The sequence below is a fragment of the Hippocampus comes genome, unplaced genomic scaffold, assembly GCF_001891065.2.
Source record: "Hippocampus comes isolate QL1 unplaced genomic scaffold, H_comes_QL1_v1.1 scaffold117, whole genome shotgun sequence".
NCBI lineage: Eukaryota > Metazoa > Chordata > Actinopteri > Syngnathiformes > Syngnathidae > Hippocampus > Hippocampus comes.
In genome coordinates this window covers 978,993-1,005,075 of record NW_017805225.1, presented here as the reverse complement: position 1 = coordinate 1,005,075, position 26,083 = coordinate 978,993, and the positions used below count along the sequence as shown (strand labels likewise).

Below are 26,083 nucleotides of genomic sequence, written 5' to 3'. Positions count from 1 at the left end.
GTGCCGCCAACGTGATGGCATCTTGTACCAGATGTACATTGGTTTTCAGTCACGCGGCCCGCATGAGACTGCCCTTCATAGTGCACCTGCTGTTGAGGGACTCGGAGGTAAACAGTTTGAGGAAGCTGTCAGACGAAATCCAAATAGGGTCTCCTGAGAAATTCGCTTGATTGGAGGCCTGATCGAGAAAACGGTCTGGCGGCACGTTTTCTTGGACGAACAAATTTTATTTCTTTTTCGAGAGCAACCGCCAGATCAGAACATAAATAGGTTCCAATCAACTGAAATACACGAGCGGTGCCTTTTTCGTATGACACGAATCAATCGAATACTTCACAATCTTTGCATGAAAGGTGACAAACGGTGAAAACGTTGGCCTCGATTGGTGAAAAATCACTCCAAAAAAGTGTCACGAGAACTGCGCTGTTTGAGGATAAGCAGACGTCGACTCCTTGGGGAGGGGGAGCGCTGTTTTCTCCTTGCTTTGAGTTTGCATTCGCGCCGTGAGATTTTTGCATTCAACCCTCGAGCGTGTCAACAGCCCTCGGCTGCAAGCTTGGGCTGCCGTGCCTCGGTAATGAGAAGTGATTGCGGCGCCCCGTGCATGAAAGCCGCTCTCCCCATCGCCGCGGTCACCTTTTTCACCCCTCTTGCTGCAAACCGCGAGATGATGCGTGCGCTAATTGAACGTTTTCTTTGCCTGTGCAACCTTTTATTTTAGTTCTATTCACACGTGCGCGCAACTTGTTTCACGCCCCCTGCGGGGTGAGTTTTGAGTCGTTTTCCCCATCGGGGTGGTTTTCTCCAAAGCAAAGTGATGGAAGATCGCACACCGATTCTATTCAAGTATTTACAGTCGAATCTCAGAAGTTCGCTTTAGAATGTTCTAATTTTCTCACTGGAGCTAGCTAAGAGGGGTTTTTTTCTTCACTTAAAAAAAAAGACCAGCTTCTGATTAAAAAAAAGAAACCTTCAACCTATTTCTACTAAATAGAAGACAAGTTGATCATCGTCTCGCTGATACGTGAAAGGAGTAGTCCCCGCCCACAAATAATGGCCGCCAGGAAGATGCGCCGAACGTACTAGCGTCGCCGCACGGTTTTCCACGGAAGGTGACGCACCGTTTTCCCATCCAGAAGTGCCGATGTTCCCCTTGAAGAATTGGAGTGAAAGATGTCTTGCAAAGTGAATCAAGGTGAAAAAATCTTTCCCGTTCGATTCTTTCCCGTGCTTAAAAAGGACGGCGTTACTCCGCCGAACAAGGCTCCCGAATGGACGGCGCTCAACTTGGGCTGCTTCCCGGACGAAGCGCCTCAACGCCGTTCAAATGTTCAGCTTTGAACCTTCCCTTCTCCACTCGCGCAGCCTTTGCTTGAATCAGCCATGTTGTCGAGCGCTCGCGCGTGAAGGTCACGGCGGCGTCCGCGAAAAGTTCCTCTCTCCCCAAACTCTCTCTCCCCCGCGGTCTCTTTGTAATCTCGGTCTGAGAGAAATGCCAGCTGCCAGTCTCATTCGCCGAGATATGGAGCGAGCCCGAAACGCACCTGCTTACCCACGGCGGGATAACAGTCAGCGAGGAAAAAAATATGTAGATTATAAAATGGAGGCAAGCTTTCAGATGATAATGCTCCGGCGCCCGGCCGGCGGGTCCCAGAGAAACCAGAACCAGGTGGTGGTGTTGTTGTTTTTACACGTGCGCGTGCGCGGCAGAAAATGTGCTGTCCAGTCCTCACCGTAACTCCCACTTGGCAGGACAAAATGAATGGCCTTTGCTATCGATTTTTGGCAGACAAGTCCCTCTACAACCATCTTATATCTTATTACCAACAGCCTGAGACGCTCAAATTGATCTTGATCTGCAGGAAGGGGGGAAAAAAAAAAAAAAAAAAAAAAAACCTCCCCTGGCGTAAATGACCTTTTACGGTCTTTACTTTTCAGTGTCATTTTTTTTTTCTTTCCCCTGTTTGCACCCCGCGCGCTTGTGTGTGTGTGTGTGCGCGTGCGCGTGTGTTGCCCTAAAAATTCAGCGATATCCTCAAAGCCTGAAGGGGAGCAATTTGTGGAGCATTCACTACGGTAAGCATGTCCAAGGTGTTCGCACTCCGGTTCTCCGAAGATAGGGAGGAAGGCCTGCGTTTTCTTCATCAAAAATCGAGCAAGGACCTGCAGGCTGCGTCAAAGCAATCGGCCCGCAAAAATATCATCAGCATCATTATCTTGTCGCTCACACTTTTAGTCTCGAGGGAGGCAACTTTCTCCTCGCTGTTTTTGGAAGAGACTAAAAAAAAAAAAGTTCGATATTGTTCAATGAAATACGACGAATGCGAGAAGGTGCGTAGCTACCGCGCGCCAAGATTGCTTTTGTTTTCCCGAACTCCCCGAGCAAAAAAAGGAGCACTTGAAATGATCACGCTGTGGAAAATACCTTGGGGAAAAGTCACGTTGCTTCCATATTGAAATAAAAGCGCACGTGAAATGTATGTGAGGGAAATAAAACCGAATGTAACATTTTATTGCCCGTATTAGATACCCCGACGTAAATTCTGAGAGCACCGAGAAAAGGTCGTCTCTCAACGGAGGCTGACTTTTCAAGGCCGTGGCACAGCTTTACCGCTTTGGTCAACAGTGAAAGTGTCCCGTTCCTGTTTGACAAACCAGCGCATCCCCCGCCCTCCGCTGCCTTTCGTGCGACGGGAGAAGTCGCAGTTCCTTGCAAATGTCTCACCAGACCGTCGCAACGTTGACGATTGTAGCGGGATGCGCCTCCGGCTGCGGGCGAACCCACGCGAGCTGAGCTTCCCTTCGTGACCACTCGTAAGCGATTGTTTGTGAACCCGGGTTGCATCGGACAACCTCAACTGTATTATCGACTCCACGTCATCCGCGTTCCAAATGTTTTGCATCGGTCGCCAAATTCCCCCTTTCATGATTGATTGACGTTTGACAAGCGGATGGCGGAGAATTAGCTGCAATTTCCAGTTGCGTGCGCCGCGGTTGACTCATCCTCTATGGCGGGACGATAAACGCGAATATTGATGTCTTCCGTTATGACGGCGCTGTAAATGGGCCCCGGGAGAGTTCTCTAACGAACGTTTTGTTTCTTTCGAGATGATCCAATTGAAGCGTTTAACAGTCCCACAAGGGAAGTCAAAGGCAATCCGACAGCGGTCTGGAAATGAACAATCCTCTCCCCGGCAAGCACTTCCATCCGTCCGTCCGTCTGGCTTGATAATGCTTTTCCTTCCGAGTGTGGCGGGTGAAACTCGAAGGTTCAGATTGGAATCTTTGGTCTTGCGCAAACAGATGTCGTACTTTGCGTGATGCTTGTATGTGACCTCCTCCTACCTCGGCAGAACCCCGAATGTCGGAAAAGTCAGCGTTCTGTCAAGCGAGTGGTCAGCAGACAAAGCCTGCCCTCATTGCCCGCCGTACTTCAAATCCCGCTCTCAGCATAAAAGTGTCGATCGAGGCTTACCGAGCTCGTCAGAGATGGCCGGATATCGCCGTCTTAAGATCTGCATGCTTGGCAGGTGGATTGGATTCAGCAGGATGAGGCTGAGTCAAGGGTTTTATCTTGACAGGGCCTGAAAGTCTACGAGGAAGCAAGCTTAGTCCGGGGAGTTAAGTTTCGTTCTCAAACTATCGCAATGTGTGCCACATTATTCATGTTCATCGGTGTCACATGTCAAAAGAGATCTTCAAATCCATGCCTCAAAAGCAGGTCTAATCGGCTTTATTGGCACTCTGCTGGGGGCTAATTACAGTGGCCTGGCAAAATGAGCAAACAGCTTCGGAGTGCTTATTTGGGCGCAAAAATTCATCACTTTTAATTGGCGCAAGCAATTAGGGCCTGTTTGTTACTCGGCTCTGCTTAATCCGACAACACAAGTTTGAAATTTCGACAAAAAACACTCTCGCGTACATCGTCCACGTGTTCGGCTCGTCTCTTCACTTCTCGTGCAAAGTTGACGTGGGAAATAATTTGTATCTAAAGGGCCCGACATTTGTTGACCCGAGACCTACTTTTCAAGCAACCAACCTCCCGTTACCGCCCGCGCATGCCTATGCACGCCGTGATGAGCAACGGTCCCGAACATGAACGAAACAGAAAAATAAAGTGGATAAGAGTTGGCGAAAAGGAGATCGCCGCCTATCTGCGTCGAGACCTGACGCGGATGCACTTTTGCAGCGTGTTAACGATCGTAGCTCCCGTGCGCCGTTTTAAAATGCTTCTCCCGGTGCTCCCGAATCCCGTTGTTTGCGAGCGCCGTCGGTGAATTGCAGATGAAACCAACTTGCAATGAGAAGACAAAAAGAGAGATGGCAACAGCTCTGATGGCAAGCCGCACTTGCAGACTGCTGACCGCTCACAACTTCCGGTGGTGCAGATCGGTTCAAGGTCACCTGCTTTTTCTTTCTTTGTTTTATTTTTCTTAGTAGTTGCTTGCTTAGTTCTACCTTTTGTGATCAGATGACAACTGTGCGACTTGAAAACAAGCGACGGCACCTGCGGTAGGCCAGGAAACGAGTAGCCTGTCGCCTGCTGAGGGCTCTCGCGTCAAACTTAAACAGGATCGCATGCGGCGCAGAGTCGCCACGAGAATATTTATTTGTCTCAGTCCGCCCAAGAGCTGCTCTGGATTTCATTTCACAGGTTTGGGCTTTACAGTGCGTCACACACAACATACTGGTGATCTGTTTCTCGGATGGGCTCCGTTTTATTGGTTCTAATTATTTTTTCATTCCGCCCCCCCCTCCCCTCCCTCTATAGGCATTGTCCCTCCAAATCTGGGCATTTTTAAATACAAATTTCTCATCTCACTGCTTTCCAATTTACCAAGCTGCCGGCTGCTTTGGTTTCTGACATTCGGGCAACAGCGGGGGCTCATGATTACATTCCATAACCATATAATGTTCATCTCAGGCCAAACGCAATCAAAAGGTTAGTGTGGGTTTTTTTTTTTTTTTTCCCCCTTGTTTTAGTGGACTGAATTGAACACACACGTGGTTCATGAGCCCCATCCCAGTGATGCACCAGTACCATCTAGTGGCACAAAATCATTCTGAAGTTAACATTACAAGAGAAAAAAAAAAAAAACACCGCACTGAATAAGGGAAAGTGGACACCACAGAGAAGCCAACATTTGAAGAATTTGGCCTCCTTGTGTTAGGGGATAAAAAGCCGTGGAAAATTTGCTGATGTTGAATCATGATTGGGCATTTGGTCCGTGGAGCAACACGATAGAAGAGACAGAAGTGCTTAAGATGGGGGGAAAAAGCCCAGTGTGTCTTTCCCCCCCCCCCCCCCCCATTTCTCATCCAGAGAAATGTGAAAGCAAAGAGCAAGTCAGTGTGGTGGCACGTGAAGCGGTGTTCTCTCTGACTGGAGAGTGTGGGAGGAAGAGAATGAATGGCGAGCTATTATGTGAATCAGAAAAGCCGTTCGCAGCGTCAGGGCGCACCACGCGGATGTGTCATTCCGCCGGAAACGGCAACGTCTCGAAGAGCCTCAAATTCCGCGACGCACCGAAACGCAACCGTGCCCACGGTGGGTGTCCTGCAGTTTAGAGAAGATTACTTGCCAGCCGTTATCGTAAATTGCTTTCCGCGTCAGGCTTCTGTGCTGGAAAATCTCTCTGAATATTGGGCGCAATGACCGGCTGCTTAATCTCGCCCGTAACCCCAACAGAAATGGAGGCCCGTGGCTTTATCAGCAACAGAGCTCCTTATCTGCCGCCCGGAGCGCGCGCCCTGCATTCCTTTGAGAAGGAACCCATCGCACCAAGAGGAAATGCTTATTTTATCACTTTTTGGCTTTCCTGTTGGCGTTCATGCCTTCTACCCAAGAGAATTTTATTTCTCGTGGCGAGCCTGGATTGATAGCTTGCGGATTTCTTCTTGAGTCGATCTGTTCCGATCCCGCAGCCCAAACAAACAGGGAGACGCCGGACGTTCTGACTAAAATGGCGCAGAGTCATTTCATACCAAAACGTACAAAAGCCATCGAGGTTCTATTATTTGCCCCGCCTTCCCTCTCGGGTCTGCGATCCGGACGCCGTGAGAGGTACGAAGCGGAGGCTCCGGGGGGATGGAGCCTCTTCCGTGGCCGCTCCCTCTCTTTGGAATGAACGCCGGGCGAGAGCCCCCTCGCTGCCTATCTTTCAAATTCGTTCTCGAACATAAAAGAGCTTTTTAGTCGGACTGTTTTTGTGCTTTCTGCCGTCTTTGTTATTCATTTATTATTTGTTGGCGTGTGATTTACTTTTGCTCCATGTAGCGCACTTTGCGTACAGCGTCGGTTGTTTTCGAGCGCTCTCGAAAAATACACTTGGGTTGAGCCGGGAGCTGAGTTGAATGGACCGAGGAGCTTTGCATTTGCACGGCGTTCCTTTGTCAAAGCTGCGTTGACTTCCTGGGTCACACGTATGCAAGTAGCAGGTTGAGCCAAAGCATTTCAATGCACTTGCAGGAAACCTTTTCTTGATGAATCGGTCGGATACAAGCACTTCGCTGTGCTCCGAAATAGATCACGTTGCATTCCGTCCGTCTTCCATTTCTTTCCGCTGAAGTCGCTTCAACTTGGAGGCTTGTTTTTTTTTTTTTCTGCACTCTGCCCGTTCCAGTTTTGCCGAAGGCCTGACTCCATCAGACACGGTTCTCATGTTAATGAGCACGTGTGCCAGGACGCCAGAGGAGGTCGAGCATGCCTTCTCATCAATTTCAGTACATACCCGAGACGCCACATCAGAGTTGGAAATCGCCCCCCCCCCCCCCGCATCCAGTGTGCTGCGTGTCATTTGGCTGTGTGAAACAAAATGCTTGAATAACGTGGAATTGGACAGTGTTTAAGATGCTCAGAAGTGAGCATGAAAGCACCCACCCCCGCCTTTCTCTCTCTCTCTCTCTCTCTACTGAGGGGTCTGACTCAGGAAAACCCAAATCACTTACAAATTGCTGTTGGCAGGTGTGTTGCCCTGTCATCGACAGAGATTTCCAAAATACAAGGCGCGAAATTTCTCCCTCACACTCAAGTGGGCTGATAGCCAAGCAAACGTCGATCTATCCATTCATTCTCTAGCGCTTATCCGGGGTCGGGTCGCAGGGGCAACAGCCTGAGCAGGAAAGCCCGCACCTTCCTTCGCTCTTGCGGGGGATCCCGAGGCGTTCCTTCCCAGGCCGGCCGGGAGACAAAGAGTCTATCCAGCTTTTCCGAGGTCATCCCCGGGGCACCTCCGTACCCGGAACACCCCATCGTCCTCATCGGTTGCCTGAGCCACCTCATCCGGCTCGACTCTGAGCCCCTCCCGGATGAGCGAGCTTCTCGCCTCCCTCCAAGGGAGACACCCTGCGGAGGAAACTCATTTCGGACGAAACTCCAAATGTCTAAATTCATGTTTACTGAAGAAGAACATGCCAGGTTTATGCTTGTGGTGCATGTTGAAGAAAATGAGAACATGATTGCGTTCCCTTTCTTCACACTGACTCTTCTCCTCCACAAGGTTAATTGCTGCAAGAAAAGATGCCCGCCTCAGAGAAATACTGAATGCAGGAAAGAAAAAAAAAAACTGAAATGTGCACTCTAGATGAATTCAAGGTTGTGGAATTAATGTTCGCTGAATGTTGCCAAAAATAAAAGTGAGTGATCCGCCGGAGTCACAAAGGGTGGGGCCAAATCAGTCACAAAGCGGAGCTAAGTGTGTGCTGCTAAGATGCTGCATTGTTACCGATCCAGTGAGTTTAAATTAGGATGAAGCAGTGATGGCTGCTTTATTGATTCAATTAAAGGCAACCGTTGGACCTTGGCGGAGGTATGCGCTTGACTGAGTGCCATTCGAGTTTCAAGAAGCGATCTGTTTTCTGCTCCTGCTGCTGCAGCTTTTATGTGAGGTTTCATTCGGCTTGATTTAACAAAAGTGTTTGTCAGTTGGTCGGATATCTTTCCGGAGCTCTGCTCCCGCATAAGGCAAAACGCTTTCCAATGGAAGTGCTCAGAGATTGTTCAGACATAAAAGGCGGTGCGTGTCAAGAAAAATTCAAACGACTGATTTGACGATTCATCTGAAAGGTGGGCGGTGCCAAATGACACCGTGGCTTGGTTCCGTTTGTGACCAACAGGTGGCAACGGAGGGCTTCTCCTCCAGCGTCGCGCCTGTTTCTCGTCGTGTCATGAGCTGTCTTTTGTTCAAAGGACCGCCGCGCCGACCACTCGTGGTCGGATCGTTGTGCTTCTGTCACAGGATTTGGTTTGTTACTTTGCTTTTTGGTGGTTTTCCAGACTTTGTTAACGTTACTGTCATGGCTTTATTTTTTCCTGTTGCTTTCAGTTGAGGGGGGGACTTTGTAATCGTGCTTTCGATGTAGTTTTTCCAGCGTACCCGTGCAAGCGTTTTTGTGAATGCCTTTTGTTCGGTACTCCCGACTCCACCCGCCTCCCTCCTCTTTGGGTCCCGCTACCATCACACACCCTTGACAAAACGGATGCCTGCAGTCCCGCTTTGAAAACAATCTGATGTCAACATATCGAGGATAATACAACGAAAGGCGCAACGTTGACCGCAATCTGTTCTGTCGCTGGGGTTGACTTGCAAATGGTTTTCACTCGCCCATAGGACCCAATTATCATGAAATCTATCTGATCGAGAGGCAAACTGCTGCCGTCGGAAAACCTTTAGCAACTTTAAAGGCCACGGCTTAGGCAACATTTGAACATTCCTAATTGGCAGGCAAGTGTACCATCGCGAACAACAATACCGTATGTGCGCGCAGCATTCGACAGGCCCTTTGCAGCGATGAACACTGCGAGACGTATATTGCGATTCCTTCCTTTTTTTCTTATTGTTATTATTGTCACGTGCCGGCCCAGGTGAGAGACATTCACCGGGGACGTGTAGCTAGAAGGGAGGGGAGGGAGTTCCACATGCTAAAGGTATTAGACTTGATGGGTTTTGAGGTCCTTTTTTTTTTTTCCCCCATCGGTGGCTTTGTTGGCTCTATCCACCATATTATAAGCGCATAGTGCCATTCTTCATGCCGTGTGAACAATCTGGAGTCGTTGCTGCATATTGCAGGACATGTGACAAGTACACGCAGGTGTGACTTTTCCTTTGGCACGAGGGCCGTATTTCGATTGTGCGAGCTCCTGTGCGGTGAACGTCAAAGGGTCTTTTTTGTTCCTTTGGCTCCAAGGTGCTGGAACTGGACTGGATCATGTCTGCCCAGTTTGAAACGGTGTGACTTGAATGCCCCCTAGTGGTTACACCAAGCACATCCGAGAGGTCCACTTGATGCCGGTTGAAATGGACGAGCCTCGAGAGGCCCGTGAAAACGTCAGAACTGGACTATTTTCAGTTCGGTGAGGTTCAAGGTCTGTAACGCGAAACTTTGAGTCTGGACCAGAGAGGCGGACCAAGGAACTGTTCTGCGCTGAAGACGCATGCCGGTCTAGTTTTGTGGCTTATTTGGTGTCAGTTCACATTGTGTTGCTGCTGACTGGGAGGACGCATGGAAGAGAAGGAAAGGTCAACGGCACTTTGGGACGAGCGTTGTCAAATGAATGCCTATTTGGTTGTTTGGAGGACATCGTTCGCTTTCCCGGCCAGCTTCTTTTCTTCGGGGAACTGCGTGGACCCAGATTTACTCGCAAATATTTACGCAACTGCTTAAGCATTCTTCTTGTGATGTAGATGAGCTCAAAGTCTCCAAACGGGAGCTCGCGAAACGTGGGTCCGCATTAATGCTTTGGAGACTTGCCACGCTACTCCGGAAGAGAGACGTTTAAAGTCAGTTCAGCTTTATTCCTTGCCCCCGTCCGTCTCTCGTCTCATTCCAAACGTCAGGTGATTCTGGCATCGACCGTATGTCTCGAGCCAGTGTTTTGGGGTATTTGACGCACGTCGAAAATACCATTTGGAAGACCTTTAGAATCATCATGACTTTCAACGCGCTCGTTTGTATAAAATGAAGGACACGGCAGAAATAATTGGGGCCCCTCGTGTAGCGATCCTGCGGCTAATCAACTTGAATTCATGCGTCCATTCAGGTAACTCGCCTTCCGAGGAATCCGAAGAGCATGACAAGGAGCCTCGGACGTTGACCTACCCCGCCTACATTGCCAGCTTGTTGGACGCGGGAGCCAAGCGGATGGCAGCCGGCGTCCGGATGGATTGCACCAGCCAGGGCCAGTGCCCTCGCTCCTGCCATCTCTGCCATATGAGCCCAAGGGCAGCTCAAGGGCGACAGCAGTCCGAGCCCGTCCTCTTGCAAATCACCAAGGCGGCCCCCGTCTATGAATTGGTGTCCAATAACGAGACGTACCAGGTGTGTGGCAGTTTGTTTTTCGGGGGTCTGTAAATCGCCACCAAAATGGAAGTGTGATCTTGAGAATGGAATCGAATCGGCTCATATCAGTATCCGCCGTGAGGATATTATTGCTGTCGTCGCCCGGAGATCACACTTGATTAAGAATCAAATGTAGAAGTTTGAGAATGGTGGCTTGAGATAAGACGCGAGGGGGACGAGGTCAACAGAGTGGAACATGCGAGGGCACCATCACTTTGCTTTTCCTTGAAATGGAAGAAATTCACTTCTGTCCGTACATACTGTATATGAAAAGCGTGTAAATAACTTTGCCTTTTTGGCTTAGCTTGCTAGCTCAGTCAGTAAGCTGAGCACAACAAGTCACAGAATTTCAAATTTGTTGTCGCTCTTACGACACAAGACCACGCGCTCTTTGAGAAAAGGCCCTTTGGAAAACGGCTTGGCGGTCTTTGCCAGTTGGAGTGGCAACAATGAAAATGCCTTTGTGACTGATGATTAGAGGACCATTTGCCTTTTTTCTCTTCTTTATAGTCAGACACAGCCGGGGAGCTTCACTTGAGTCCACTGTACCAAAATGAAAAATGCTGCCATTTCGAAATTAATCTGTACCTCGTCTTGATGTTGCCTCGCACGCCTCCCCCAACAATATCTTTGCATTTGCTGTTGTGGAAAGCTTTTCAAATTGAGCTTCCCAATCATCCTTCTGTTTGCTCAACTGTTCACGTCCTCCTTTCTCTGCCTTATCGCAGGCCCTTCAAGAGGCAATGATGAGCACGCTGTGGTGCTCAGGGAGCGGCGACGTGATTGACGACTGGTGTCGGTGTGATTCCAGTGCCTTTGGCGCCGACGGACTCCCGACATGTGCGCCTCTGCCACAACCGATGTAGGCAACTCATCACATCCATCCGTTCCATTTTCGAATCCGCTTCTCCTCACGAGGGTCGCCGGCCCGTTTTTTTCCGATTGAAAAAAAATGCACTCCTGTTTTATCAAAGATAGTGTGACCATTTTGACTTGTTTTTGGGAGTTGGCTGTGTGTCGCCAAGAAGTCACGCTCATGTTTGTTCCTCTTCTTTTTGTTTCCAGGCTGAAACTGTCTTTCACTCATGAGCCGAGTAGCTCCTTGCTCATCATGGAATGGAACCACACGGAGCCGCCCATCGGTGTGCGGATCATTGATTACCTCATCAGCCAGGAGAAGGTGACCGAGAGGACTGACCACTCCAAAGTTGAGACAGGTATTTTTTTTTTTTTTTTACTTCGGGCAGCTCACATCAGAAAGATGGCACCAAAAAAAGCCGGCGCAGAAAAAGCTCAAAATTGCAACCGTGTGCACGCTAATGGCCGAAGTAGCTCTCGTAAGGCGGGCGTCATCTCGCACCCGTTCGCAAAGCATCAGAAGGGCAACTGATTGCTGACCAGCTGCAGCTATGCGAGTGCACTCCCGAAAGCGCGGCGCTTCGGCCTGAAAATTGAAAGCAACAGGAAGAGGCCAAAAGATCTGCGCATTGACATCTCATTCTGATTAATATTGCATTTGCCAAAGAATTAAACAGGGAAATTGTTCACTTTCCATCCATCTCGGGGGGGGCTGCCATTTTGAGAAGTGATGTTTTATTTTTTTCTTCAAATGATCCATTCATCCATCCATCCCCATGATCTGAGCCGTGCCGGAGCCTGTCCCAGCCGTCTTGGGGGGGCAGTTGGCGGGGGACACCCTCAACCGGTTACCAGCCCGTCGCAGCATTTGCAATATAAGAGGAAACAAAAAGCGAAATTGGCAGGCAAGCAAACAAACAAGGCCGACAAATTGAATTAGTGGGAAGCGGTTCCGCCAAAAGAAGCGTTTTTGGATTGACGGACCATCATTGGTCTACAAATTCATTCCGCCACACGTCTCCTACACGCGTGATAAACAGTCCATCCATCCATCCATTTTCCGATCCGCTTTATCCTCACAAGGGTCGCGGGGGACACCCTGAACAATTTGGAGCGTGTGACAAATAGTGATCAGCAGAAAAGTTGGAATGCCGACAATAATGCGAGAAGACCAAATGTCTCAGCTTTGTGCTCAAATCAACAGGCCAGAGTTCATTCAGACTGTATCATGACGCGTGTCTCTAAATTGAGGCAAGAGGATCAGGATTTGAAGGTTCATGCTTTTGGCTCCAGTTTTTTTCGGGGGTGTGATGGGAGATTTTCCCAAGGTAAATCCAGGTTGGACAAGACCGTACACTGTTGTAGTTTTGAAGGAATCCACAAGATGGTAGTCACTATTTATATGAAGCATTCATCGTCGCCCGACTTTGACCAAAAGCATGTTGTGTTTGTTTTGTTTGGGGCTTGGCTAAAAAAAGGCCAGCGGTCTGCCGTCATAGCGGCCCTTTGATCTGCAATTGGAGTTTGGCACCACCTGCTCACCCACTTGCGCGGATTCAGAACCGTTCAAACGTGGGCGGCTTGTCGTCAGGTGAACTTTGTTGTCGACTTTTTGGCATTACGCGGCAGGCACTCGACTCCGCTCGACCGTCTGGGATGTCGGGTGACTGTTTGAGGTGAACACACACCCCACCATGCCCCGATGTGTCAGCGAAGCGACCACCGAGGAGCCGCGCGGAGAGACAGAGCAAAGAAATCAAAGACAGGCACGAGACTGAGCAGTGTGGTTTTGATTTCAGCCGTCTGACTTTCATCTCGGAAAAATCAGACTGACGTGAACCGATGGTCCTCCTGCGCTGTGTTTCATTCTTCGGCGCTTTTTTTTTTTTTTGATGTTCCCCTCGAGCTTCCTCCAATCTGCCATTCCTCCTGTCCCGTTGATTTGTTTCTCAAAAAGGTCTTAATGCTGGCTTGTTTTTTTTTTTTTTTTTTTCTTTGCCCGCTTTCTAACCTCTCTGTTGCTTCAGCACTCCGAAGTGAATCCGCTCACTTGGCCCGCATTGAAGCAGACCGGCGTCGTTCAATGAAATGGCACTCGTGATCAATCTGTTTTGAGAGCTATCAACCAACTTTAATGGTACTTTAAAAGGAATGTTTGCGGAAAATCGATCACAGAGACCATATCGTTTTAGCTGCCTCGCATGCACTTGAAATGAATGTGCTTCCTAAAACTGCTGCTTTTGATTTGTTTTCAAAGCGGGGATTTGGGAATACGTTTTTTCCCCTCCCCGAGTGCCACGGCCGCAAGACAACGAAAAAGAATATCGTGCTACCCTTAAGCCAAATGTCGGATCGTGAGAGAGCAATTTTTTTTTTTTTAAATTTATGTCGGTAATGTTTCATATTTTATGATGCTATTCCACAATACGTTGTACACTGCTGAAGATTACAAGTAACAGTTTGTTCATCATTGTGTCATTTTCTTGAGCTCCCTGAGATCCCTTTCCTGCGAAAGAAAAAAAGTTTGGGCTTTTTGGACATTTTAAATGGTGGTTTGTTTTTCCACGTCCATAAATATCCTCAGCAATAGAGTGTTAAAAACGTTGAATCGGATCAAATTTCCTTCATATGACAGATAACGGGTTTGTCGGACTCGAAGGTTTGAACTTGTCATGTGACCGGTCCTGATGTCGTCGACGGTTCCAGTATTGCGTTTGGAATTCCAACTTCTGTTTGGGCCTGCAAAGCCCGGCGAGGGCTGCTTCACGTGTATCCTTTTCATTGGTGTGCCGAGTGCAACCGATGGGCAGCCGAAAGGCTTCGGACACCCTCGGAAACGCCGTCCGGGTGGACTTTCCAGTTCAGAGGCGTACCAATGCCAGACCAACAGAAAAAGGAGAGTGAGGTCATGAAAGGCGCAGAGAACAGAAGAAGAAAACACAAATGACTTCTTCGCCTCGTATAAATCAAGCGCAGAAAACATAAAACAGGAATGCAACTTTTATCCCTTTTCGGCAACGTGTCGAACCTCGCATCCGCATTTCAAGAGTTGCATTCTTTCACTGATGCCTTTGGCAAATTGGAGTCTTTCTCAGGGCAACTGCTATCAATTACCCGGGGTCATTTTGTCAAAATCTGATCGCCCCTCAAAAGATGTCCTGTGTAAAAAAAAAAAAAAAAAAAAGTATGATTGATGGCGCAATGAAGTCAGTGGAAGGTCAACAGTTTATTCATCAAACTGAAATTGCAAGCAAAAGGAGGAGCGGCTGGAGATTGACGCTGCATTCCATCCGTTATCTCACGTTATCCTCGGCTGTCTTCGGGCAGTAGGCAGTGCTACACCCTCAACTGGTCGCCGACCAATCGCATCGGGCACAACGCACTCCCAATCACACCTAAGGATAAATTAGAGCAGAGCTACAGTCTTTGTAAGAGAAACTCCGCCCACCTTCACCTTTTTAAACTAAGCTTGGGGCCCATGTCAAAGGATGTATTTTTGGGGGTCATGCTGCGGGCCACTGAGAAATAGATGGTGGGCCGCAAATGGCCCCCGGGCCGTCGTTTGGACACCACACGATTTAGAATGCTCATTTTACCTATCGTGCATGTTTTTGGGATGCGGGAGGAAATCGGAATGCTCGGAGAAAACCTTGCCAGGCACGGGGAAGACATGCAAGGAAGGCAGAGGCCCAGAGTCGAAGCCCGCACCTCAGCACGGTGAGGCGGACGTGCTAACCGGTCACCCGCCTTTCCGCCGTGGCATTCCACGCGGGAGGAAACCCGAGTACCCGGAGAAAACCCGGGCAGGCACGGGGAGATATCATGCACGCAGGAAAGCCGGGGCCCGGAATGGAACCTCTGCAATGTGAGGCGGACGTGCGAACCAGCGGCGCCTGCGGACATTTCACTCAATGTGCTTCCAAATGATTCAGACCCGAAGACTTGCAGTCCAAAGCCAAAAAGTACGATCATCTTTCCAACACAACCATCCCATCCAAAAAGTGTCCTGCTCTCACAATCGGGAAATATGCTCGTCAATCTGGCGGTTGACGCGAGCTCATCCGCAACTTTGTCGGGGCGTCCTTTCTAATCGTCAGCCGACAACAGCGATTTTCAACTCAAACCCCCCCCCACCAATCGTCATTGAATTTGACATTTGCCACTTTCTGAGTGCCGCTTTCAAATGAAGAGTCCGCTGCAAAAACAGATTCATCTTTGAAGCACCCTTCTCCTTTCCATTTCAAAGCAGGAGAAAACAGATTGACTGGAAGGGTCAAGAGGCGCAGGCACGCTCACACACACGCTCACACACACGCACGCCTGCCTAGGCCTGCGCAACTGAACTGACAAAAGCAGGCAGAACTTCAAAAGGTGAGCGATCCCACAACTCCCATAAATCAGTCTCCTGGCAATCCTTGATTTTCCAACCAATCAGACGTGAAGAATGCAAAGGGTAAACATCTCCAGCTGAACGGACACGTAAAAGCGGCTCTCCGCCGCTTCTTTCAGGATGTTGTTTTTATCCCTTTGCATTGATTTATTTGTTCCCCCCCCCCCATTGATTACGGGCCTGGAAAAAAACCAAAACAAGTATTGCGCTTGACCTGGTATTTCTGACTATATTCTTCGAGCAGATTTAGTGAGAACTTCAGCCTCCTTCAACCGGTTCTCTGTACGTGGAACCTTTCGTTCTTCACAACAGGTGGCTATCAAGGGGCGACCCGTTTCTCTTCGTTATATTACTGCTTACTCTTGGAAGAATAAATACTCGTACACACCGAATAAAAGTTACCTTGGGACTCAACTGTAGGCTGTTCACTATATTTTAACATCAGTCATCACCTCGAATTGCTGTTAGAACCATCAAACTGTTTGGCGTGATATGTGACTAGCGGGCCGTACAAAAGAATCGGGGGCTGGAAGCCGAAAGCAATAAATTTGAAAAATCAATTTAAGAACACACTTTTACGACGGCATTTATCCCCCATAGCGGCAGCCCAAAATTTTGATGGCCCAACCAGGTGCTGTCAGACATCAAAGTCCCTCCCGTCCGTCTTTTGGAGCTCTCGCCACTTTTGCTATGTAGACAGATTTGAAACCAAACGAGCCGTACGACGGTCTATTGTCATCTTTGGATAAGCTGGTCGGCTTCTACTGCAAAAACGAAATACAGGCTCATATTTCGCGCATTGTGGATAGTACAGCACGTTCCACCAAATGACGGAAAATATCGCTCGCGATGTTTCGAGCGTTCTTTTTCTTGCCAACAGTTCATCCATCCATCTCTGATCCGAACCGCTGCTCCTCAGGCGGGGCGCGGCCGTGCGTGCCGGAGCCTATCCCGGCCGTCCTCGGGCCATAGGCGGGGGTCACCCTCAACCCATTGCCGGCCATTCGCCGGGCACGCGTCGACACACACCCTTCCACGCGCGCTCATGATCGCACCCGGGGAGCGGTCCATTCATCTGTCATGCATATTTTGGGGAATGATTGAGGATTTGGCGAATTGATGCCATCGAGAAGTCGCAAGCTAAAAGACTTTCAAGGCTGTCTGAAATTGCGGACGGCCTGTTCCCAAAACAACTGCCATCTGGTCTTTCCCCTGGGTGGAAAAATACCCTATGTATGGATGTGTGTGTGGGTGTGTGTGTGTGTGCACACACACACACACACCCACACACACACAGGAAAGAGAGACTGATTAAGATGGGAGGAGAATGTCAGATACAGTCTAATGAAAAATTCTTTTTCAAGTTGCACACGAAAAATTGGACTTTATGAGGCTCGCTCTGCAAACACGGTTTCTGGCTGCCTTGTTTCAACCCGGAAATTGATTTTGGGGGGAACTTTATGAGCAGCATTTCTGAGGGCTGCAGCTGTTGTCTAACACAGACAGGCAGGAGCAAAGCAAGTCTGCCGCGTCTGCATCAGCTTCTCTGTCCATTCCATTTCCTTTCAGGGCCATTCCATGTCATTATTTGGTTTCCCTGAAGCCACATGTGAACATTGAGAAAGAATGCTCCGGAATACACAAGTTGGGGAAGTTTTCACATGCATCTGGGAAAATACTGATTGATATGCGCGTAGCAACATCACCTTGGGCCTTGGGCGGCATGAAATAAGTGGTGAAGATTTTTTTTTTTCTTGAATCTGTTACTGTATTTAGTTATTGATAAAATACTTTCGCAATAGAAAATGTTCAATTTGTATTCCGCTGCTATATTGTAATCTATATTTTAAAAAAAAAAAAACTGTCATTTTTTGTGTTCATCCATTTAATGAGAATGGATTTTACTGTGCTATTTCTTGTCTGACTGGTTGCGCAAACAATTTTTCGATTTCTTCTTTCAGAAGTCAATTTCACTTAGCGACAAAGAAATTCAACAGTTGAATGGTTTTGACATCACATTCGCGCCGTTGAAGTCACTCGGTCTGTGTGTGTGTGTGTGTGTGTGCTCCAGAAATGCTTCTGAGCTTCGTGGATGATGTCTTGTCTGGCGCCAGGTCCCCATGTGTGATGTTAGGGGACATTCCAAACCTGTTGTCCTCCTCTGTCAGCATGATCGTCCGCTGTCTGGAGCCTGACACCACGTATATGTAAGTTACTCCGTCCACATCAACACTCCCTGTTTGTGATGCAGACCCGCTTACTACACGTGCTGCCCAAATTACATTTCAAAGGTTACTCTGTCACTCTGCCCATCTCAACCTTTTTTTTTTCTTTTAACTAACCTCGTGGGCCGTTCTCCAATGTCATTTTTAATATATGTCGCGGGCCACTGAAAAATGGTTGGCGGGCCCCGGGCCTGTGTGGGTTTTCTCCGGGTACTCCGGTTTCCTCCCACATTCCCACACTCGAAATTGTCCAGTGGTGTGAATGCGAGCGCGAATGGTTGTTCGTCTCTGCGTGCCGTGCGATTGGCTGGCAGCCAGTTCAGCGTGTCCCGCCACCCCCGCCTTCTGCCCGGAGACGGCCAGGAGAGGCTCCAGCACGCCCCGCAAGGAGCTCGGGATCGCTGCATTGTTTGGGATTTGCTCGTGCCGTTTAGCATGATCAATGGCGGCAATTTGGGTTCGTTTTGGCAATTGGGAACTGATTTCAAAATAATCCTTTCATGTTCAATTCCCACAAATAGGTGGCGGGATGATAATTCGACATTAATAGCAAGGGGGGAGCTGGCGGGGCTGGGGGGGTTCTGTGAAATGAGTCACGGGACGATGATTTATTCCATGCTACATTTGCAGTGGGAGTTCACGATGGTAAGGTGACCGACACACCGCATGTGCGATTCTCAGCCTCGCACGCACACAACGGATGCCGACTTTCTCACGCTTAGCCCGCGGACGACTTGCCCGGAGTGAAGCAATACGCATGTCTCGAAGAGGAAATGAGGCGGCGTTTGGGGAGAGGCCAAAGAGCGAGTGAGAAGAAGATCAAGAGGCAGAGAAACAAAAGGGAAGAAAGTCAGAATGCGCGGAATGTTTTGAGGTGCCGGACGGTATTTAGTCGGAGTGCTATCACACAAAATTCCACGCGCGCTCTTAAGTCGCAGCAGTAGCAAGCGCTCCCGCATTCTCTGTTCGAGCAGTTCGGTGGTGTCACTGAGCCAAGCCGAGGCCCTGTCTCATATTTTCGATGCGGAGAGAGACCATCCAAATGTGGCCTTCTTGGTTGGACCAAAATGTTGGCACTTGCCACCGTAGGCACATGCGTTTGAAAAGCCATTGATCACAAGTGATTATTTTCCGAGTGGCAGTTCAGTCAAACTTCCCACGGGCAAGACAGCTGACTTCAGAGCGAGATTCATTCCCTGGTCTCTGTTTTGCGCCGCTCTAGCCTGCGGGCCGAGGAGAACCCAATTCGATTTTGCGACGACTCCGAAAAGACGGCCAAATATGTCTTTGGGAGTGAATGGCTTTTAATTGCCCCCGTGGTTTTCTGTTCGTGTGCGATAAAACTGTGAAAAAAAACCACTCGATTGTTATTCGTGGGAAGTAACAGCTGAAGCGCCTCACAGCTCAGAGGCGTGGGGTTCGATTCCGGCTCCGGCTTTCTTCCCGGGTTGAGTTTGTATGTTGTCTGCGCGGGTTTTCTCCGGGTGCTCCGCCTTTTTCCCCACATCCCAAAAACGTCCATGGCAGGTCCGTGGAAAACTCTTAATTTGTCCCTCGGTGTGAGCGTGAGCACAAATGGTTGTTCGTCTACGTGCGCCCCGCAATGGGCTGGCAACCAGTTCAGGGTGTCCCCCGCCTACTGCCCGAAGACGGCCGAGATAGGCTCCGACACACCCACGACCCTCCTGAGGAGAACCGGATGAGAAAGTGGATGAATGGGATGGATTTGTGCTTTGCAATGGGCGTGTCAGCCACAAGATGGAGATGTCATTCAGAAAAACGTGTGCGTTTAGAATGCGGGCTCTCCTCGTAGAGAGGAGTCATCCGATTGAATTACCTGCACAGGAAAGGCAACCGATTCCAATGAAAAGGTTCACAAAGAATAGATGGCCTCTTTCGATGACCGTAATTGGCTGTGTGCCTGTCTAGGTTCCGGCTTTGGGCAGTGGACAACACCGGGCGTCGTTCCAGTCCAAGTGAGGTGACGATTAAAACGCCCTGCCCGACTGTGGATGACGTCAAAGCTCAAGGTGAGGAGAGACACACACGGGAGATGAAGATGAGTCACTCCTCGCTTCGGGGCGCAGGGTGCCTGCGTGAGGTTCCGGTGGTAATTGTCGGAGAATGAAACGACGCATTCGTGTTATCGGTCAGTCTGAGATGGCTTGCTCCAGAGTCAACGTGGACCTTACAGAGGTCCTTGCTAATTCCTCATGCTCTGTGGCTGATCTACTGGACGAACATGAGCTTTTTTGATTATGAATGATGTTCGCTGAATTTTGAGGCATTCGGGCCACGCCGTTGTCGTTTTTCATTCTCAGGAAATGACGTTTTTCATCATAGAGATCCCAAATGGGAGCGCGTGTATATTTTTCTCGAACGGACTGTTGGCATTCAAAACTCGGCCTTATCTCGATTGTGGCAAGTCTGTCCAATGCGAATACCCAAGGTTCATTTAGGCTTCAGGATGTCAACCTGAACAAAATACATGTTGAAACGTGTGCATAAGTCCTTTTGTTTAGGTGTGACACTCAATTTCAGTTTTTATTGCTTTAAATGCATTTTCAGGCCGAGCTGAGCATGTTTTCTGAAGTTTAATGTTTCTTAATAGGAATGAGTTGTATGATAAAATTAATGTTCACTTAGGCTGCCGGCGACGGGTTTGGTGTGCGCGTCGCATCACGTTTAAACTAACGTTCAGAAAGAAGTTGTGTCACTGGCCTGACAGTGGTCATATTCATCGGCCGGTTGTTTTGTGCTTGCGGCCATGCAGAAATCGCCGATAAAATCTACAACCTGTTTAACGGCTACACGAGTGGCAAGGAGCAGCAGACGGCGTATAATACTCTGATGGACCTGGGCGCCCCGGCGCTGCATCGAGTTCTCTACCACTACAACCAGCGCTATGAGAGCTTCGGGGAGTTTACCTGGAGGTGTGAGGACGAGCTTGGACCCAGGTCAGTAAAGTCGGGGGCGTTCCAAATCTTCCGCAGGGACCCATGCTCGGTTGCGCTTTTCACAGACACCGCATAAGTCATCCTTCCACACACCCAGACAGAAATGGTGGTGTCATTCTCAAATTAGCACCAGAGGGAGTTTTTTTCTTGATTCCGGGGGTTCCCACCCAACCCATCAAGACTTTAGGGCAAGGTTTGATCATTAATATTTGGAAATGTTTCATTTTAATATAACCCAATCAACTTTTGTTATAATTTTTTCCAGTTTTGAGTTTTGATTTCCTCATGACAACATCATCACCTGAGCTACGCGACGGCATCTTATTCATTTCAATCCAATCTGCTCTTTTCGAAAAACGTGCTCTAGTCATATCACGGCCCATTCGAGAAATGAACCGGCCGCCGTGAACACTCTGTGTCCCTCAAGTCTCCGGATGTTGTCCTGCTTGACACGCCTCTACAACGTGGCACGGACGTCCGTTGGTGGTCCCCCTTTTTCACAAGGCGGAAGGGAGGGTGTGTTCCGGCTCTCGAGGAGTCAGACTTCTCAGCCTCCCTGGTGAGGGGCATCCAGGGGTGCCGGAAACGAGGGTCCGTCGGGAGGCCAACTCTCCGATTCAGGAGGAGCGTTGTGGTTTTCGCCCCCAGCCGTGAAACGCTGGCCCAGCTCTTGACGCCCTCCTCGATGGGTGCATGGGGGCAGCGTATTTTTACCTTGAGTAGAGTGGACGGACAGCTGTTTTCACTGCTCCAACCAAATCGTATCCTTAGCTTCCGCTCGGAACTTTTGCGCACTGCTTTGCACCTAAAACTGGCCGGGGGCCCATTTGGATGTCCAAACCAGAAGGAATGGATGCAAGTGAAGCGCGCGAGACGGTCCACCTTCTCCATGTTGGACTTTGTTGTGTTTGTAACTTCTTCTCCCCTCACAATTTTGGCATCCTGCGAAGAAAAAACAAAAAAAAAAAAACCTTTTCCGTCCGAAAAGCGTCTCTGAACAGCAAAGAAACGCAGCGGTAGGAAGGCACCTTGCAAAAAAGCAAAGTCATGCGTGGACAGACCCACAACCCAAGGGCGCAACTCCCCAGCTTCCTCGTGGCGCACACCGAGGAACGAACTCGAGTCAATTCTCATGACGCGTCGGTCACGCTGCCGCTCCGAAGAAGCCGTGCGGGGCCCGGACTCCGCGTGGGCTTTCGTGAGCCAAGTATGCAATACCGGGAAAGAACTGAATGATCAAATATGGCTTTATCTTTCTCCCGACAGCAGATCTTTGGACGCGCTGTTTTTAGAAACATATCGACTCCCGCCGACGAGGCCGTTTGGCTTTCGTCGAGGGACATTTTTGTTGCTTTTGATGCTGGATGCTTTAACTCAAAGCAGAAACTCACCCAAAGTCTGTCTATCTTCTTCTGCCGGAGGCCAGGCCTTGTCATCGCATTGAACGTACCCATTATTTAAGGCACACCGCTTGGCTGTTTCCTCAGAAATTCAAGATGCTTTGGCAAAAAAAGAACTTTTCTCCCTCACTGTTTCTCAGTTGGACCTCTTTCCCACCCCGTTTTCTTTTTTTTTCTTCTTTTTTTTTTTTTTGTTGACCGACGACAGATTCTAATCTTTGTTTGGAGCTCCTCTCAGGACATTTTCATCATAGTTGACGATCCTATTTTTAGTTGAGGGAGCGGTTCCCCAGCAACCCGTTAACATATTGTCATCCGATGACCAGTTTTCCGTCAAGGTGTTCATCCTCCAGGGCAGAAAGGACTTTGAACGCCGCCGCATTAGCTGGCGAATGGAAAGAATGTTTTGTATCGTCACCAATGTGTCAGTACGGTCGAAGAAAAATAAAAATGGACCTTAGTATGTTCAAAAATGAAGGGAGCACAGATCCCGGATCTCGGCGAATGAAATGTTCCAGTTGAATTTTCTTTTTGATTGATTCCAGAAGTGAAAGCAAAACATCCTGAGCAGGACCTAATGAAATTGTTGCATGATCAGACTGAAAAGTGTGAATGACTTGGGACATTGATTGCGTGCCCTTGACTTGTTTTGAACTGTCCGCATTTCGGATCAGTTTGAGAAGGTCTGCTCGAATGTTGCTGATACCTTCCCACAAGCACCGCTCACGATGCACGGCGATTGAAGATCAACATTCCTTTCTGACGCAGCTCACGGAGCAACTCTGACTAATTATTCCTTTCGGATTGCAAATTGTTTGGCTCGGTTGTTGTTTGCGCTGCGTTCTGAATTCACGCGACGCCGGACGGAGTGTCCCGTCTGGTGAATTTTGACAGTCTGATCCGTGTCCAACAGGAAAGCCGGTCTGATCCTCTCCCAGTTAAATGAAGTGTCGCCGTGGTGCAAAGGCCTTCTCCGGGAGCCCAAGATCGGCCTTCGCCGGATGTCTCTCAAGTTCCTGTCCTGTCGCTACACGGACGCCGGGGCCATTGGAATGAATTGGGCAGACGTGGGCCAGGACGTTCACAAGGCATGTGATGAGCAGGTGCTCACCGTCTTGTATAATGACTACGGTGAGCCCAAGGAGATCTAATTGTCGCCGACCCGACCCGACCCGCGGTATCAAGTCCGGCCAGATCGAACAAAAAGGTGGTTTTACATCCATTCAAGTGTGCGCATTTCAAAACATCAAAGCGGGCTCTTTCTTGACCCCATCATCAACCGTCTTCGACGTCATATCACCAATTGGAGCCTTGCCACTTCATTGCTCATCACTTTTTTTTTTTTTTAATAGAGAAAGATGTGTGTGTGTGTGTGTGTGTGTGTGTGTGTGTGTGTGTGTGTGTGTGTGTGTGTGTGTGTGTGTGTGCTGCCATCGTTAAAAGATACAGTCCATTTCGTATGTTTTCGAGCTGTACAACAAAGTCACGCTCCACACAGAAGTGAAAAAAGTTCCCTTCAACCTCGGCTCGTATCATTTTCGTCAAGGAAATACGACAAGTGTTCCGTTGAACAAATCTGCTCTTGAAGCAGTTGTAGGTTTAGCATCACTAAATGGTGGTGTTGTCTCGGTGTCTGGCATGATGATGATTCATTTTTATCCCAATGTTAAAGTTGTTTTTTTTTGGTTTGTTTGTTTTTAAATAACCTCTCTTGTCCTGTCATTGTGTATAGTGGATCATTTGGGTTGGAAATGCCCACGATTCTCTTTTTCAAGCTATTCTACTTGTTCAAAAACAATCAAGGCAGAAGCAGGTTGTGACAGAATGACGACGTGGCCGTGACTCAAAAGAGGGCCTCAGTCAGCTCCCGCTCACTCAAATGTATTCAGTACGAGACATACGAAGCTCGCCTGCGTTTTGCCGACAGGAACGGCGAGCTTCGCCATTTCATCCTTTGTCACTTTCTAAATGATAAATATTGTCAAGTAGTCGTCGTTGAACACAGTATACTGTATGTATGCTTGCTGTAGTCGTGTGGCTGGCCCGCTTCAACACCCGCTATTTTTAGCCCCCGTCAACGCTTATGGTGATGATCCTCCACAACATGTGCAAAAAAACACGGCGCAATTCTGGTTCCAAAGTGCTGAGCGATGATTGAAGTCATACATTCCACAACTCCCCTGAGGTTGGCAGGCGATGCAAAGTTTTAGCTTCGCGTCCGACGCAGTTAGCCGTTCCGTTATTTTTCAGATACGCCCGGCGAGAGCAAACGCGACGAAACAAAAGGAAGCTTAAGTTTAAAAAATGTTTTAAAGTTACACCGTGAAAGAAAAGTGAAAGCTAAAATGTGACTGGAACAGCCTGTTCTCTGTCGGCTGTCAAAAATTCCGAATAATTGCCAATCCCGCGTGTACCGTACCGCTACGAGAGTGAAACAAGTCACTTGCAGGTATGCAGATGGCATGGAAAGGTACGTTTGCAGTTGTGACAGGTGGGGGGGATAAAAAAAATCTGCCGCGTTACTTACTCGCTTGAACAATGTACAGTGCATAGCACTCACGTAGAATTTTAGAGCCAAGCTGCTGAATGTCGAATTTCTGGTTGGTCATTTTGAATGACATTGTAACCCCGAGTCTGTGATCATACTTTGGGAAAGTAGTACTCGTTTGATGCTCCTGTGACTAAAATAGAAACTCGTGACTGTAAATGTGGTCATTCGCAAATTTATTTTGAATTAAATGTCTTTATGATTGAATTTGGATTACTATTGCGTAAGCCTTTGTGTCAAATTATTCTTAACGAGATTGAGTGTTTTTTTTCCATTTTTTTTTTCATGTTTAGTTTTGTTCCAGCTGAGTGGCCCGTCCGAAGGTCAATGTCAAGGCTTATCTGTTGTTCATATCTAACATATTTCTTACTACGAAAATGAATGCTCGCTATTTGCCGAGGCAGTTTTGCAAATGCTTTACATAGTAACCACATACGGTGATTTCCTTCTGGATGTACATATTTGCACGACATGCGCTTTCAAAATAGTGCGCGCTTCACAAGCCGGCCGATGGCCCGCGTTGTCCTACTTGCTCTGTCGCTCAGTCTTTGGAGCGCTCACGCGAAAAGCAGAGACGCTTCGCTTGTTTTATTTGGAGGTAAACAAATAGCGATTGAAACTGGACTCAACGCTCGGGAATCGGCTGACCGAAGGACTTGACAATATCGTGTTGCTCGAAAGGGACTACGACATGGGCCCGAGAGAACGAAGAGATCAGGACCTATACCTATTCTGTCATCGAGTCAACATTTTCCACTTTGCTACTTTAAGAATAAAGACATAAAATGCGGCTGCAGGAATGTGATCTTCCCTCCATGTCGCGTGCCGCGTCCGCCCTTTCTCTCAATGTACCGGCTTGCCAAATGAGCAACGTCCGGTCGAACACGCCACCACTTTGATAGCACGCCCACAGAGTCTGGATGATTTTTAGACAATGACGACGGAAACGAATTGGTTCAGATTCATTTGAGGAGGCCTGTTATGTCAAAAATGGAAATCGGTGCCAGCAAAAAAAAAAAAAAAGTGAGTCATTTGATGCAATGCATCACTCGCGCGGCTCTACGGCCTGAGAAAAGCCGCCGAAGATGCCGAGCTGTCGTGCACTTTTGCGAAATATGAAAGGCACATTGACACTGGCGCTCCGTTTAGCTGAATATCGGCTAACCTGAGAGTGAATTGCGATGGTGTTTGGTGAATACGCTCGAGTTGAATTGGGCATTGAAACTTTTGGTGAAGCATTTGATCATATTTTGCCATAAAAGTGATAAGCACGAGCTGAATAGAAAATGGATGGAAACAGAAGATTCTACGGGATGCAAATTTGTGATTTTTTTTAGAAGTCAGAGAACAAAAGACAAACGACCGGA

At 48.6% G+C, this 26,083-nt stretch overlaps 1 protein-coding gene across 1 annotated transcript in view; it reads left to right on the top strand.

The window, feature by feature from the left end:
• Nucleotides 1-23,540, top strand: part of astn1 (astrotactin 1) — a 115,274-nt gene extending 91,734 nt beyond the window's left edge. The window contains exons 18-24 of the mRNA XM_019869320.1: nt 10,040-10,317; nt 11,067-11,200; nt 11,404-11,555; nt 17,658-17,793; nt 19,741-19,841; nt 20,585-20,768; nt 23,082-23,540. Coding sequence (XP_019724879.1) covers nt 10,040-10,317; nt 11,067-11,200; nt 11,404-11,555; nt 17,658-17,793; nt 19,741-19,841; nt 20,585-20,768; nt 23,082-23,319 — 1,223 coding nt within the window. The 3' untranslated portion in view covers nt 23,320-23,540. The remainder of the gene's footprint in view (nt 1-10,039; nt 10,318-11,066; nt 11,201-11,403; nt 11,556-17,657; nt 17,794-19,740; nt 19,842-20,584; nt 20,769-23,081) is intronic.
• Nucleotides 23,541-26,083: the final 2,543 nt, after the last annotated feature.